Source organism: Panthera tigris, chromosome C2, assembly GCF_018350195.1.
Source record: "Panthera tigris isolate Pti1 chromosome C2, P.tigris_Pti1_mat1.1, whole genome shotgun sequence".
Classification (NCBI taxonomy): domain Eukaryota; kingdom Metazoa; phylum Chordata; class Mammalia; order Carnivora; family Felidae; genus Panthera; species Panthera tigris.
In genome coordinates this window covers 123,494,645-123,511,655 of record NC_056668.1, presented here as the reverse complement: position 1 = coordinate 123,511,655, position 17,011 = coordinate 123,494,645, and the positions used below count along the sequence as shown (strand labels likewise).

Below are 17,011 nucleotides of genomic sequence, written 5' to 3'. Positions count from 1 at the left end.
AAAGGTATGGAAACTTGATGAGCCTCAGGCACCAACTAAGGTCCAAGAGGCTTCTCACACTGCCTGTTGGGGCTGGGAAGCAGAGGTAGAAGTCAGAGAAGAGACCATGAGCCTCAGCCTATTCCTCAGATTGATTTGTCCCTTAACTTGGCCATTTCTTAGAGTCCCAGTGCCAAGATCTAAAGGCCTGTGCTGTCCATAAAGAAGCAGCCCACAAATCCCAAGAGCAGCTGAAACCAGCTCACCCATTTATTTGACTGAGAACATGAAGGAGGACAACAAAATTAAACAATCTTTAATAAAATTCCTATAGAAAACTCAGTCACAGGGCAAATAATCAGTTCTCTTTCTCATGTCACTGAGGATTGAGAGCTCCCAAAAGTCTTTGGAGAAAAAGCAGTAGTTTTGATGGATATTGCCAGTACTCAGAAAGAGCATCCATTTACACATTCAAACCAGTAGTTCTTATTGCACATATTAACATTATTTGCCATCTAGCACCCTAAAGATATGGTACCTCAACAAATAAATTAAAGAATTCCATGTGGCATGAAACCATTTCAATTTGAGCTAATATCCTTGAAAAAATCACATTATTACAAGTTTTAATAAATACAGTAAGAACAGCTGGCATTTTACTAAAATACTGAATTTTAGGTGTGGAGATGATTCCATAAATAGTTTCCTTTTCATTTGCTTTCTGTCTTGGATGCATTTGCTCAAGTATTATGCTCTATGAAATGAACTCTTTCATAGATACCATGTAAAAACTGAAAGTACTATGTGCCTCATTACAGAAGCAACTGGAAGAACTGGATCACATAGTTAATTAAAAAAAGTAACTTAGGAAAAAGCTCTTCTTTTTGTAAAACTTTAAAACACAGACTGAAAAAAAAAAAAACCAAAGAAATGTCTTTTTATATAGAACTCCCACTAGAAATTTTATAAATATATATGCAACATATATATTATATTTGCCTCACCAGCAGGTCTTCAGCAAGCCTGCTAGAAATGATGCTGTCCTGGTAGATAAATATCAACAAAAGAATTAATGTTTCCATAGATTTAGAGATTTCTTTTGAAAAAAAAAAAAAAGTAATTTCAAATTATGTTATAATTTGTAGTTTACACAATTTAAAAGGGGAAGAAAGATACCTTTCTTTTAAGCCTCATTTGGAAAATAAGAACAACTACCAGTGCCCAGGAGTGGATAAGTCGGCTGAGTGATAACACTTGGTCACAATACAAAAAGAAGTATTTACACCTTTCTGGAAAAGTACCAAATACTTAAAAAAAGAGAAGAAGAAGAAGAAGAAGAAGAAGAAGAAGAAGAAGAAGAAGAAGACGACAGAAAACAATCTCTAGTAGCATTCCTCGGCGTGCAAAGTCAGCAGGAAATGATTATCCATAATGTTGAGAGTTTTCATGATGAATCTTGGAAGCATTCAATGAAGCAGAGGGTGGTCATCAGGAACTGTGCAGATTAGGTTCTGTGGGATGCCTTGTTCTTAATTTAAATGAGTTCTAGGATTTCATTCCCTTTAAAACATCTCCGGCAGGGTCATGTTCAATTTAGTGCAAGTGCAAAATGAAAACTAAACAAAACCAACAAATACATTAGGAGCAAAGGCTGATCATTAAGATCTGTAGTCTTTCCGAACTGTGTGGGCCATCCAGTTCACTTTAGTAGTCCAGCTTTCCCTGAGTGCCTCATCAAATTTTTGCTTAAATTGCTTAAGCGCTTCTTCTTCACTCTTTCCTAAGGCAAGAGAGTCCTAAAAATGAAAGGAAAAAATCTGATCGTATACATACTCCATAGTGACATGCAAATGTTGAAATCTCGGCCATGCCTCCCCAGCCATCAAAAAGCTGTGTGCTTCATATTCGCACAAGAGAATTACTCAGCTTCTTGTAGCGCTACCAGTCGTGGGCAGGAACAGTTTCACAGGAAATGGCTCTGTTCCATTCCCTTTGAACATGTGAATGAAATAGGCATGTACAGCTGAGCTTCATGCCTACAAACTCCAATATACAAAGAAAAGGGTTTTGTACCTTAAGATACTGTATATCCTTGACTGATGTGAGCTCAGGAAGCCCTGCAGTCAACATCAGTGCAAAAAGAGTGATGAAGAGATTCCCGTGACGTCGTAAAATCAGATATGCATCCTCACAACACTGGCGGAAACTTGAGTTGATACAACAAATCACAAGAACATGATGTTAGAGGAGAGAGAGCAAATTTCACAAAGGAAAACAAGACAGACATATCTAGACTTTCCATAACAGCTAGAAGTTTTCTACTGAACTAAAGGTTCATTTCTGATTTTTAAAACTCTTTGAAAATTGGCCCAAGAATAAAATTTACACAGAATGTCTAAAATCACACGTATCTTTTCAAAAACCCAACTAAATTGAAATTCTAGTAAAAGGCTATATAACATTTACTCTGTGCTTTTTAAGTCTATGAGACCTAAAAGCTGTTACAAAACAAATGGTAATTATAACCTGTGAGGATTTCTGAACATATTTCTAGACTCCAGATTTGTAGTCTAACTCCAGAGACTAGTTTCATTTTCCCCAAGTCAGTATCAATGCTTTTGCACTACACCTCCCTATCATCTTGCCTTTCCCCCCTCTCCTTTTAAAGACAATTATTCAAGAGAATCATCCGATGCTATCTCCCTAATTTTGCCAAAAAGAAAAATGAACCCAGATATATATTCTGCAGAAACTCAGGCAGAAATAGAAATAATAGCAATCATTTGGCAAGCATATAGTATGAGTTGGTCCTATCATATAACTTTAATTATCATAATAGCCCTAAAATTTATTTTTGTCTCTATTTTATTTATTTATATTTTTGTGAGTGAGAGACAGAGAGAGAGAGAGAGGTGCAGAGCGGGAGAGAGAATCCGCTGACAGCATGGAGCCCGACGTGGGGCTCAATCTCATGACTGTGAGATCATGACCTGAGCCAAAATCAAGAGTTGGACACTTAACTGACTAAGCCACCCAGGCACCCTATGTCCCTATTTTAAGATGAAGAAACGAAGACAAGAAGAAACATACAAGTAGTGAGGACTAGACCAGAGATTACAAAGTCCTGAGCCCCGGCTCCCTTAGAATGAGAGCAAAATGGCTGCCTCTCTCAGCATCTTATTATGAAATGTCTTAACAGTTTCAGAAAATTCTCTAAGACAGGTAAAAAGTGGTATACTCTTAGAATAAAACATAGTAGCTTATTTCAAATTTGTAGATTCTATTTCCCCTCTCTACACCAGAACATGGATCTGACAGGCAAATTCCCCCAAAGCCTCCCAGGTAGCAGTCTGTTTCCCTGATCTAAATATATCTCAGCTAAGAAATGCTAGTCTAGCTAGTCAGATGAGAAAATGTCAGATGTTTATCCATGACATGAGGGCAATACTCACCGGCCAAATTTTTCTGTGTTTCCTGTTTTTCCTTGTTGAATCACATGAATGAAATCATAGGTAAGAATAAAAGGCACTCGTTCCCTTTTAATGCCAAATTTAGACTTGAAATTTCCAAGAATATGTCCAAAGTCAATGTGGAAGAGCTGGGAAACAAATGGGATTTAATTTCTCTGGTTCCAAATAGAAAGGCAAGATCTCAGCAGTCCTAGACCCCCAATACTACACTGATTCTCAACTTTTCTTGATGTATAGTTTCCCTCTCTTTTCTCTCTCTTTTCATTGACATATAGTTGATAAATAGTACTGTATTAGTTTCAGGTATACAACAGTGATTTAACAATTATTATAAAATGTTCACGAGCCCTTCTCTCTTTCCAAAAGCAAGAGGTCACATGGGAAGAGTGTTTCTAACACGCATAGATCTTTTATTCTTAATAACAACCTGGACCTAATATTAAACTACATTTACTCGGTGGGAAACACAAATCTTTAAAAAGGAAAATACACCCAAATAATAAACATGTCTGATTTTAAAAAGTCAAATAGTTCCACATATTAAACTATTTCAGTCAATATTTCTACATACAAAAACAAAAAAGAGAGCACATTCTTGCCCCACCAACCCCTCAACACCTTGAGTGCTACCACTTGGAGGTAACTTCTCCCTTGAGTGCTACCACTTGGAGGTGATTTTCTTCCATTTTCAAAAATGGTATGTTTACTCTTATTTTTTACTTCCTAATTTTGAATTCCTATTTTTATGATGGAAGGTAAAGATTTAGTACTCTGTGCTGATGCAATGCTATACAATGAGGCATATTATATCACAGTTTCAGGCTATATAAATACATTTCAAAGCTAAGGCATGTGGCAATGGTATATACTATGACTGCATTTTCTTTTTTGCCCATATTTTTCCTTGGCAGTTTTTTTTTGGGGGGGGGAGGGGCTTAGTGTCCTATGTCCTTATCACTAATTCTTCCCCAGATCTTATATTGAAAGAATAGGGTCATTCTGAATAACTGCAATTGACTTTTCAAACATTAAAGGCTTATCACCTAACTTTGAGCAAATACACCAATGAATATATGAAGCAGATGGTATGTGAAACAAAGGATGGAGAAATAAAGGAAAGCACAAAGACGTGACTCCCAGAATCACTAAAGAACCTGCCTGAATTTCACAAGAGACTGTGCTGTATCACCAAGGCCCCTGGCAGCATCACCAAGGCCCCTGGCAGACTCTGGGGAGCAGCTCACCTGGCCGGTTTTCTTGACCATGATGTTGTCACTATGTCTATCACCAATCCCAAGGACATAAGAAGCTACACAGTAGCCGGCACAGGACAAGGTAAACTCTTCAATGGCTCGGTCTAGGTCATCCCTGAATACGAGAGAGAGAGAGAAAAAAAAAAAAAAAAAAAAAAGAGGTCATCCCTGAATACAAGAGAGAGAGAGAAAAAAAAAAAAAAGCAACAAAGGTTTTCAGTCTCTAAAAGTGTGAGATGAGACCCAATTCACACTTCTGTTTCCTTTTTAATTGTGAATAGAAAGGCAACACAGAGCTGCCAAAACCCTATGAGCCAAACATGCTGGATCAGCCGAGAGAGGGAGGGTGATCACTGCAGGAGCAGGGCAGAGAAGAATCAGCAGGAATCAGATAATGGACCTAAGCCATTCAAACTGCTGTGTTTCCCTGGGCTTGGGAGTAGCTTCATATGTGTAATTATACAAGGTCACCATCAGCTTTGCTCAATGATGCTGGGCATTTGAACCTTTTTTGGTCAGTTTGACCTAACACTAGAATTCCATATTGAAAAGTTAACTATTAAATTTTCAACAGTTCAAGTCACTGACTCAAATTAGAATTTAGCAATACGGATCCTTTAGAGACAAGGTTTTAAGATCAAAATCTGAAAACTAATTCTCACATACCAGTCCTTGGATTTTGCCAATGATGAAATGTAAGTCCACCTTTGAAGTCTTTAGCCAAAAATATTTATAGTGTTTTCCCTCACTGTGAAATTCCTTAATTGCCTATGATCAGGACTTTTCCAACACAGTAACCATTAATAACACAATTCCTAGCATTGTATTTTTTAATTTGGAGAGATCACAGTCTACAAACTCATTTACTTCTATTGTAAAAATCCTCTGAAAACTTACCTAAGTTCATACATACATTCACATAATTACAGAAGTTGACACATTTAAAAAAAATATTTTTAAAAATGGTAAATTCTTAGATTGTAACTACTACAAGGCTTTGAAATGTGATCTAGATAAAGTAGAATTTAATGCTAACCATCTTTAGGAAGACTTTAGGAAGGCCTATTTGTCACTGATCTAACCTGAAATAAAGCAATAAATAACACTACCATTTCCTCTAGGGCACTGCTGATTCTACTTGGAAGAATAGTGATTTGTTTGGCTGTTTGTTTGTTCAGAAGAATGATAAACAAACTGACCCAGAGTTGTATTCTTTAAGCCAGTTCAGAAGGGCGTCTTTGTTGAAGGCCGCTGCTGCAGCCACATTGCTACTGTTCAGCTGAATGTCAGCAATTGTTTCAGAGGTGCTCACAACTTCGATGAGGCCAGAGCGGTCTCCTGTTGCTAAACAGCCATAAGGCAGCATCCTGAAAGGGAAAAAAATGGGCATAGTCACATGTTTATGTTATCCATAAAATGAAACATTAACAGAGGAAGTTTCTTCTTTGATGTTTTTAAAAGTTTTATTACTATTGATACCTTTGCCATTTTTCTATTATTGTCATATGGAAAAATACAAGTTCTATTTTCTGTTAAGGAGTAAATCTCTTGGCCAACAGATGGAGTAATTTACTAGAATGCCAATGTACTAGCTAAATGTATAATTTGTTATCTAGTTATTCTGATGAAATACTCTACTTTTTTATGCAGATGGACAGAAGCATATCAGAAAAAGGTTTTTGGGGCACCTGGCTGACTCAGTCCTAAGAGTGCAACTCATGATCTCAGGGTCATGAGTTCTAGTTCCATGTGGGGTGTAGAGATTACTTACATAAATTTTTTAAACCTTAAAAAAAAGTCTTTCATTTTTACTCTAAATTTTGGAGAAAGGAATCACCCTTTATGGAGCACGTAACAAACAGGTGCCACGCAGTGGGCTAGGCACTTTACACATTACTTTGCTTCATGAATGGCAACTCCATCCTGCTAGTTGTTCAAGCCCACAACCTTAAGGTCAACTTTGACTCTTCATCTCATGCCCAGCATTTACCTGTCTTGAAAATGTGTAAAGTACTTCTCTGCCTCCACTCTTCCTTCTGCTTCTACCTTAGACCAAGCCACTATCAACCCTTACTCAATTATTCAAGTTTCCTTATTAGTCTGCTTCCACATCATAGTCTGTTTTAAATGCAACAGCAATACAGGGGTGCCTGGGTGGCTCAGTCGGTTAAGTCTGAGTCAGTCTGACATTAGCTCAGGTCATGATCTCGTGGTTTATGAGTTCCAGCCCTGCATCAGGCTCTATGCTGACAGCTCAGAGCATGGAGCCTGCTTCAAATTCTGCATCTCCCTCTCTCTCAGGCACTCCCCAACTCGTGCACTCTCTCACTTTCTGTCTCTCAAAAATGAATAAACATTAAAAAAAAAATGCAACAGCAATATAATCCATTTTATTTTATTTATCTATTTTTCAATATATGAAATTTATTGTCAAATTGGTTTCCATACAACACCCAGTGCTCATCCCAAAAGATGCCCTCTTCAATACCCATCACTAATCCATTTTAAAAGTATGCATATTATGTCACTCCATGTCAATTTCTGCAAAGGCTTCCCACCTTAGGGTGAAAGCCGACATGTTTGCCTAGTTCACAAAGCCAGCCTTCAATCTGGTCCCACTTCACCTCTCCTAGTATCCTCCCTCTTGCTCACTTTATCCCTACTACACCAGCTTCCTTGCTATTCCTCAAGCAGATCAGGCATAATATTCCCTCATTCCTTTACATGTGTTATTTTCTCTGCCTAGCACATCTTTCCCTAAGACTTCTACATGATTTACTTCTTTACCCAAGACATCTACATGACCGTCTCTGACATCTTTGCTGAAATGTTACTGTCTCAGTGAGAAATTCCTGATCATCCTATCTGAAATTGTGACACTGTCTGTGACATAATACTTACTATCTCTTCCCCGCTTTATTTCTTCTTTAGCCTTCAACACAATCCAAACATCTTGCACATTTTATTTATGTGTTTGCTTACAGTCTCTCTCTCCACCACTAGGATCAAAGTTCTACCAGGCAGGGATGTTTTGTTCCCTGCTATATCCCCAGTGCCTGAGAATGTGCCTAGCACAAAGTAGACACTCAATAAATTAAAAAAAAAAATTTTTTTTAATGTTTATTTTTGAGAGAGAGAGAAGCAGGAGAGGGGCAGAGAGAGAGAGAGGGAGACACAGAATCTGAAGCAGGCTCCAGGCCCTGAGCTGTCAGCACAGAGCCCATTGTGGGCCTTGAACTCACAAGCTGTGAGATCATGACCTGAGCCGAAATCAGACGCTCAACAGAATGAGTCACCCAGGCGCCCCTAAATATTTTTGAATGAATAGACAAATTTAATAATAAAAATCCTTGTAAGGTAAGATCTCAATTTTACAAATGAGAAACAAAAGTAACTTGGAAAAGATCACATATTTAACTAAGTCTAAGATCTAAAACAATTCTGTGTGGCTCTAAAACTCTCTTTATAACTTAACACAGTCTCTAGAATCACTGACTGTGTAACAGCCCTCTTGTGCTGTTCTCGTTAAAATAATTTTTGCTAAATCGATAGGTAGCACTTTGCTTTGAATTTCATTTATATGATCCCTAATGAAAATAAACATTTTCTCAGGTCTCTTTTAGCCATTGTTTAAAAAATGTTTGTTTATTTATTTTAAGAGAGTGAGCACGTGCGTGAATGGGGGAGAGACAGAGAGAGGGAGAGAGAGAATCTCAAGCAGGCTCTGCATTGTCAGCGCAGAGCCCTATGCAGGGCTCAGTCTCGTGAACTGTGAGATCATGACCTGAGCGGAAATCAAGAGTCAGACACTTAACCAACAGAACCACCCAGGTGCACCTCTTTTAGTCATTTAAAAATAATTTCTTTTGTGAACTGGGTATTTACATTCTTTCCCTATTTATTAGGGTTTTAAATATTTTCATTAGTGATACATAGGGCATCTTTACATATTAACATTATTCTTTTCTTCTTTTGGCTGTAAACATCTTCTCCAGTTTTGTAAAAACTGTGTTACCATTACAGCGACTCCAAAATGGAATGTGATACACCTTGGGAAGTTCAAATAAAAGGTGACTAGAGAAAATGCAATGGATGGAATTCATGGACTCAATTAATATATGGGTACAGCTAAGTGCCAAGCATTGTTTGCTGCTGGTGACACAAAAAGGAGCAAAAAAAAAAAAAGCAGTCCTTGCTCTCACTAAGCAGACAAGGCACAAATGCACAATGTGCATGTGATCTCTGAATGAGAATTGCTATGAGAACATGTCGAGAGTTAAGCAGCATCTTGATGAGTAGGAAGGACAGCACAGCTAGAGGAAAATACAAGGAGGAGTGCAAAGGCAAGGTGAGGACCAGAAACCATCAGTGTTGGAAAGACTATGCAGGGCCCTATAGGCCATGTAAGAACTTCTGTCATTCTGCTAAAGACACTCAGAAAGTTTTGAAGGACTTTATGAAAGAGGGTGTGTGTGTGTGTGTGTGTGTGTCAGAGAATGTATGAATGTGTTACTGTGTCTAATAATCAGATAAAAGAGCCAATTTTAATAAACAGTCCCTCAATTTCGATACAACCAAGAATTCAATTATTTTATGCCTCTTCTAAGCACTTTCTTAGTTCTAACAAAGTAAGGTCGGGAACAGAATCACGAAACTACATGCTGGCAGTGTGATATACCAACAGACTGCTTTTCATCTGTTTTTGTTTTTGTTTCCTTTTAAAAAGTTACCTTTCAATAAGCAAAGTAGCTTGGAGCATGGAAGCTTTCCCAACACCCCTATTCTTATCATGACACAACACATGTGAGGCAAACACTGCGTGGTTTAACTGCACTTTGGCTCACTTTCCTGCTTCTCCTCCCACCTCACTTGCAGCCAAACTGGGCAAAAATCCAACAATTTCCTCTTCAAAAGCGTGCAATGATAAAAGCATTCAGTGTCTTGAGGATGAAACTCTCACAATGGGAAGGAAAAAACATCCTTGTCAGACAGACAGTTTGACAGAAGTCAGGCTGGGGACAAACTCTTAGAGCCCTGATCATCTTACATGGGCCTGTTTTGCACTCAACTTTATAAAGGCCATAAGAACAACCGGTAATGTTTCCCTTCCTTTCTCAGACTCTCTGATCCAAGGAGCACTTTGTTATCTTCCCACTAATCAAGAATTAAAATATAAATTCTACAGCTGAGGGGATGGCAGCCCCATAACCCTACTCTTAATGAGTATGTAGAAAGTTTTCTCGGGCCTTGACTCTGACATATTGACCCACTTTGAGTGGTGACTTAGCCCCTTGCCTCCAAAAGAGGAAAGTGTAATTCCTTTACCTAATGTTTGCATCGTTTCCATATTCTTCCCTAATCCTTCCAAGACTGCTATTACCAGTGTCATTACAGAAGTGTTGATTAGCACTCTTAAAAGGGAAGTAAATCCCATTAATGTAACTCAGATGTAAAGTCACAATGAAGACAACTGTCCAAAATTCAGGGGGTGGTAGAAGACTATGAAATCTACCGAAGGCCAAATAGATTTACATACAGACAACCTAGGAGACTTGACAGAAGAGGCTGAATACCTATTATTTGGTGACTGAGGAGGTCAGAGTGTTCTAACATACTGATAGGCTTACAGATGTTCTAATTTAGTATGAAAAATATCAAGAGTGTCTTTGGGACATCAGAGAAAAATGAAAATGAGAAATAGGCACTTTCATTCATGCTAACATGGCACTGTTACAAATACTAAACTATTCTGGTCAAAGTAATACAGCATAGAAGGTACCTGAAGATTTGAGATTGAATTTACAAGAGTGTGTGCTATGTGACCCAGCTTAACCTGAACAGCTGGCCAAAAGAAAACAAACAATAGGAACAGTGAAGCACGCATATTTATAGAAAGAGTAAAAAAAAGTTTGGTGAGAAAATGGTATTCATTTGGAAATGAACCCTAAAGAATTAAAGTTCCACATATTTTAAAAACATGGGGTCAGAGTACAAAAAGTCAGCAGAGATCTCCCTGGACAGACAAGTTCCTTTTTCTTGTTAGATACTTGTTGCTTCCCATAAGAGAGACACTAGGTTTATTTCTAGCACTCCCACATGTGGTTTCCTCCCTTGGCCTGAGGTCACACAATGAATTTCATTTGATGCTATATGTATTTTACAGTTGAATAGAATGGGTAAAATAAAACAGCAAAGAGAAAAGAACTTGGTTGGGAATTAATTAAGGCAATGGAAGGGAGACAGGGAAACCAAAGGGACTCGCGAAAGAAAAAGCTCTTTTGTTCCCTTTCCTTTTTTTCCTGCTTCTCTTCTTACTAGGACCTGCACCCCGGCCCTACATATGCCTTAATGCGTGTCCTCCTCGTAAGCGACAAAGAATGGTATCTTTGGAGTCTTCCAGCAAAATTGGTAATATCGAAACCACTGGCGCTAGGCATCTCAATGCCAAGACCGCTGGTTTCAAGAAACAAGTGACTCTGATAGACACCTGGCCTCTGTCCTTGTTCTACCTGGTTTCTGGACGCCTGACAGGACATGTACACCACACGACTGTCCCCAATAAAAACCCCCAAAACCTCAGATAAAACCATACTCATGCTCCTTTCCTTTCCCAGTGTTCCAGACGGTTCATCTGTATCTGCTCTCCCTTTATCTTCAAAAAATTCTTCCACCTCCTGCTGGCTCCCAAATAATTTCTATCCTGTGTGAAACCAGGGACCCTCTTGGCTGTTCCTGCAGGACCTTCTCTGAGTCCTTGGATCTGGCCTGGCATCAAATCATTTGATAAAATGATAAAATCATTTTAGCGGCAGTTTACTTTATAGAAAGGGTCAGCAAACTTTTGGACATTAAGCCGGATAGTAAATATTTTGGGCATTACAGACTATCAGGTCACTACTCAATTCTGCAGTTACAGTATAAAAGCAGCCACAAGACAGTATGTAAACAAATGGGCCGTGGCTGTGCCAATACAACTTTATATACAAAAAGTAGGGGGTGGGCTGGGGGACAGTGTAGACCAGACCCTCTGGGTTTATGTTCCTCAGGCAGAGTTCACAACCACCCATTCCTCTTATCCATCCAGTATTTCTTACATGTATGTGGTTGACTAAAAAACTTGATACCTATGCAAAACTAATTCTATTTTTTTACACCATTATATTATAAATTCCTCCTAATTTAAAAGCAAAAGTCTGTCACTTATAGTGCTCAAACGGTCCTTTTTAGATACATTATAATCTCACTCCCTTATTCCAATCATATCTGTAAGTCCCATAAAAGGAAAAACACCAACAGCAAATTGCTCTTTCTACTTTAACAGCACTAAAAAGTTTATCCTGCAAGGATCCAAGACTAGAAAACTCTTGCTTTCTTTAAAGAAATAAAACCTCAAATCAATGGAAAATTACTATTTGGGGCACCACAACACTGTGATAAACAAAGGGTTACTACTAAACATGTCTTCCCATGATTGTTTTCTTGCTTAGACTAGTAAAATGAAGAAATAACATCAAGTGTACAGTCTGATAGACCTGGATATGAACTTGGCTCCTTCAATTAATATTTTTGTAACATTTGACAAATTGTTTAAAATCCCTTGAGCCTTGGGGCACCTGGTGGCTCAAGTGATTGAGGGACTGACTCTTGATTTCAGCTCAGGTCATGATCCCAGAGTTGTGGGATAGAGACCTAAGGGTGGAGCCTGCTTAAGATTCTCTCTCTCCCTCTGCCCCTCTGCCCCTCTCCCCCACTTGTGCCCTCTCTTAAAAAAATAAAAAAATTAAATTAAATTTAAAAAAATCCCTTTAGTCTTAATTTTCCTCATCTGCTAAAAAAGAATAATACCACCTCATAGAGTATTTTTAACTTACATGACATTACATAGATGAAGAACCTAATACTATGCCTGGTTTAGCAAGGATTTTTTTTTTTAATTTTTAACATTATTTATTTGGAGAGAGACAGAGACAGCATGAGTGGGGGAGGGTAGAGAGAAGAGAGGAGGGAGGGAGGGAGAGAGGGAGAGAGGGAGGGAGGGAGGGAGGGAGGGAGGGAGAGAGGGAGAGGGAGAGAGAGAGAGAGAGAGAGAGAGAGAGAGAGAGAATATCCCAAGCAGGCTCCACGCTGTCAGCACAGAGCCTGATGTGGGACTCGAACCCAGGAACTGTGAGATCCTGATCTGAGCCAAAACCAAGAGTCAGATGCCTAACCAACTGAGCCATGCAGGCGCCCCACAAGTGTCTTAAGTTTAAAAACCCTAAAATATATTTAGTTATGAAGAAAACAATTCAAATTTCAAAACTTAATCAGGAAATACTTATAAGAATAAACTCAATGTCAAGTATAACTATTTCCAACAAACTTGTGGACAAAGTTGCTGTCGATTCTAAAACACATAAAAATTACAGATAAAGTCAAAAAGGTTTTATAAATAGCTATGGTAAAGAAAGAAAGAAAAGGAGAACTCTGGGTCCCAGAAACTATTCATAGCACTGGCTGAGCAAACTACTAACTTGGTTGACAATTTAATGTCCATGAGAAGAGAGCTTGGCCTTGGGCCAATAAGAGACAGGATCTAGGCCTGTGATCCTAAACAAAGCTGGGGATCTGAAAGCGCTAGCGCTGTCAAGTGTATGAAGAGGGAACTAGAAAATGTCTGCTCACTGACCAGAAGATGTGGCATGAAAGTCTGCCATCTATCTTGCGCACTAGATGGGGGGAGGAGGGGAACTTTCATGAAAATGCAGAAACTCAAGCCTTCCTACATTCTCATGAGATCCAAGTATAAACTATCTATGAAATATGAGAGCATGAAGGCTAAGAGTTAAAATAAAAACCGACTGATTGTGTGTAAAGACCTTGGGGAACAGTAGAAATTAAGCACAAACTCATTTTGGGAGGGTACTTTCATACCCTAGGGAGCAAAGGACCCCTCAGAGAAAACACAGTCGACACTAATAATGAATTCAAAACCAAACATTATTAACTACTACATTAACTATTAACTACATTAACTACATTATTAACTATTAACAAGGAAATGAAACTGGACAATGCAGAAGAGAAATTTAGTGAACTGGAAAGACAGTAAACAAGAAACTACAAAGAATGGCACATAAAAGTGGGAAATAGGTAAGACAGGTCAAGAGACATGCAGGACAAAACAGGAAAATCCAACACACCTCTATTAAAGCTGCAGAAGACTGTGAGAGTTTTATAGGAACTAAAACAAGCTGTATTTTCGCTAATTGTAGAGATACACTGAGAATAGGGGGGAAAAGATAAAAAGAAATCCATACACTAACAAACTATAGTAAAATTGCAGAAACCAAAGGCTAAGAGAAATTTGTTTTCTGCATTGGGGTAAAAAAATACCATTCAGACTGACAGCAGATTTGTAAAAAGTAACAGGTCAGAATACCAGGTGCCCCTAGACAAAAATGTAAAAACACTTATTTTAAGTATATTCAAAGAACTAAAAGAAATCATGTCTAAAGAACTAAAGGAAAGGAAAGCCTGAGAATGAGGAATTATGATCATATAGTCTCTATTATTAAGAAACAAATTATTTAGGGGTGCTTGGGTGGCTCAGTCAGTTAAGCATCCAACTTCAGCTCAGGTCATGATCTCATGGTTCCTCAGTTCCAGCCCTGCGTCGGGCTCTGTGCCGACAGCTCAGAGCCTGGAGCCTGCTTCAGAATCTCAGTCTCCTTTCTCTCTGCCCCTCCCCCGCTCTGCCTCTCAAAAATAAATAAATATTTTTTTAAGTTTTTTAAAAAAGAAACAAATGAAACAAATTTAAATTACCCAAATAAAAATTCTGGAGTTGAAAAGGAGAACTGAAATATAAAATTCACTAGACAGACACAATAGCAGATTTGAGCAGCCGTGAGAAAAAATCCGCAAACTTTAAGACAGATCAAGTATCCAATCAGAGGAACAAAAGAAAAATAATGAAAAATTAACACAACCAGCAAGTACATAATGGTTGTACAGAGAGAAAAAAGGCAAAAAAGTATATGAAAAAAGCTAAAAACTTCTGAAATTTAATGGAAAACAATAATCTACACATCCAAGAGGCTCAATGAATTCAAAGTCAAATAAACTCCAAGAAGGACTAAACATATTATAACCAAACTGTCAAGATTCAAACAACAGAATCTTGAGGGGTACTTGAGTGGCTCGTTCGCTTAAGCGTCCGACTCGTGATTTCGGCTCAGGTCATGATCTCATGGTTAGTGAGATTAAGCCCCACATCGGGCTCTGTGCTGACAGCACGGAGCCTGCTTAGGATTTTCTCTCTCCTTCTCCCTCTCTCTGCCCTCCCACAGTTCACATGTGTGTGTTCTCTCTCTGTCAAAATAAAATAAATAAACATTAAGAAAAAAAACAAAAACACCGGGGCACCTTGGTGACTCAGTCGGTTAAGTGTCCAACTTCAGCTCAGGGTCATGATTTCACAGTTTGTGAGTTCAAGCCCCATGTCGGGCTCTGTGCTGACAGCTCAGAACCTGGAGCCTGCTTCAGATTCTGTGTCTCCTTCTCTCTCTGCCCCTCCCCTGTTCATGCTCTCTCTCTCTCTCTCTCAAAAATAAACATTAAGGAAAAAAAAAAAAGCCAGTTACCTTGAAAATAATGAGAGATGTGACCAATCCCTTACAGGGATTCCCCTCACCCCCTGCCAAATTAAATAATTTCTCATCAGAAATCTTGGAGGTATGAAAGCAGTGGGAGGACATGTTAAAATGTGGTGAAAGACTGAAAATAGAGAATTCAAATTCCAGTAAAAGTATTCTTCAAAAACAAAGGAGAAATTAAGATTTCCCAGATAAATAAAGAGAATGAACAGAAGTTGGAGGACTCACTTCTGAATTTCAAAACTTAATACAAAGCACAGGAATCAAGAATGTGCATAAAAACAAACATGTAAACCAATGAAAAAGAATTTAGAGTTTAGGTAAAAACCGTCACATTTATAGTCAGTTGATGCATGACAAGAGTGCCAAGACAACTTACTGAAGAAAGAATAGTCTTGGGGTACCTTGGTGGCTCAGTCAGTTAAACGTCTGACTCTTGATTTCGGCTCAGGTCATGATTGCACAGTTCATGGGATAAAGCTCCCCATCAGGCTCTGCACTGACAGCACAGAGCTTGCTGGAGATTCTCTCTCTGTTTCCCCACTACTCCCATGCTTGTGTGTACACACTCTCTCTCTCAAAATAAACGTTTAATAAATAAATAAATAAATAAATAAATAAATAAATAAATAAATAATAAAAGGCTATTCTAAAAAATGTATGACAGTAAATGGAAAATACTGATCAACTAGACAATTCTTAACCTCTAGACTGACTCAAGAGGGGAAAAAAATCTGGTAAGTCCAATAATCAATAAGAAAAATCAGTAGTCAAAAAGACCTAGACTCCAAAATCAACACCAGAACCAAATCTTTGCAGAGAGGGAAGAGGGGAAAGCACACTAACTTTGCAAATAAAATCTGCAAAATAAACTATAGAAGAATATCCTTGAAAATAATTGCACAGAGAAAAATATTTTTTTAAATAATGTACTAAAAAGTATAAACCCCTAAGGAACCTAGGTAATTTATAGCAATGGAAAACACAGTACTTTTCAACACTGAAAACAATACTGAACCAAAATATTAATAAAAGAAATGCAAATTAAAGTTCTATGGAGATACCATGTTATATCCATTAGATTTGCAAAAAATCAACAAGTTAACTGGCAAGGAAATACTTCTGGGTGGAAACAACACTGGTACAACCATTTGGACAATGGTGGTAAAGTTGAAAATACATATGTCTCGGGGTGCCTGGGTGGCTCAGTCGGTTAAGCATCCGACTTCAGCTCAGGTCATGATCTCGCGGTCCGTGAGTTCGAGCCCTGCATCGGGCTCTGTACTGACAGCTCAGAGCCTGGAGCCTGCTTCGGATTCTGTGTCTCCCTCTCTCTCTGACCCTCCCCCGTTCATGCTCTGTCTTTGTCTCAAAAATAAATAAACATTAAAACAAAAAATTAAAAAAAAAAAAAGAAAATACATATGTCTCATTTATGAGTAAGCAATTCCACTTCCAGCTATTATAAACTAAAGACATCTTCCATATGTGAATGGTGAGCTATTTAGAAGTGTTCAAACTCCAACAAATTTTTTGTTATTGCTGGAAAAAACAATGAATGTAAATAGCTATTAACAAAAGAATGGATAAACTTTTATATTTATTCAAAACATTAATAAAGAAGTGAAAATAACAAATTAGAACATCACATATTAATCTTATTAAATCCCGA

General features: G+C 38.2%; 1 protein-coding gene across 8 annotated transcripts in view; it reads right to left on the bottom strand.

Moving 5' to 3' along the window:
- Positions 1 to 216: 216 nt before the first annotated feature.
- Positions 217 to 17,011, bottom strand: part of PIK3CB (phosphatidylinositol-4,5-bisphosphate 3-kinase catalytic subunit beta) — a 175,761-nt gene continuing 158,966 nt past the window's right edge. For all 8 annotated transcript variants that reach the window (XM_042998513.1, XM_042998518.1, XM_042998519.1 and 5 more), the window contains 5 exons: positions 5,902 to 6,069; positions 4,694 to 4,817; positions 3,432 to 3,577; positions 2,053 to 2,185; positions 217 to 1,775 (listed from right to left, as the gene is read on the bottom strand). In XM_042998513.1, coding sequence (XP_042854447.1) covers positions 1,638 to 1,775; positions 2,053 to 2,185; positions 3,432 to 3,577; positions 4,694 to 4,817; positions 5,902 to 6,069 — 709 coding nt within the window. In that variant the 3' untranslated portion in view covers positions 217 to 1,637. The remainder of the gene's footprint in view (positions 1,776 to 2,052; positions 2,186 to 3,431; positions 3,578 to 4,693; positions 4,818 to 5,901; positions 6,070 to 17,011) is intronic.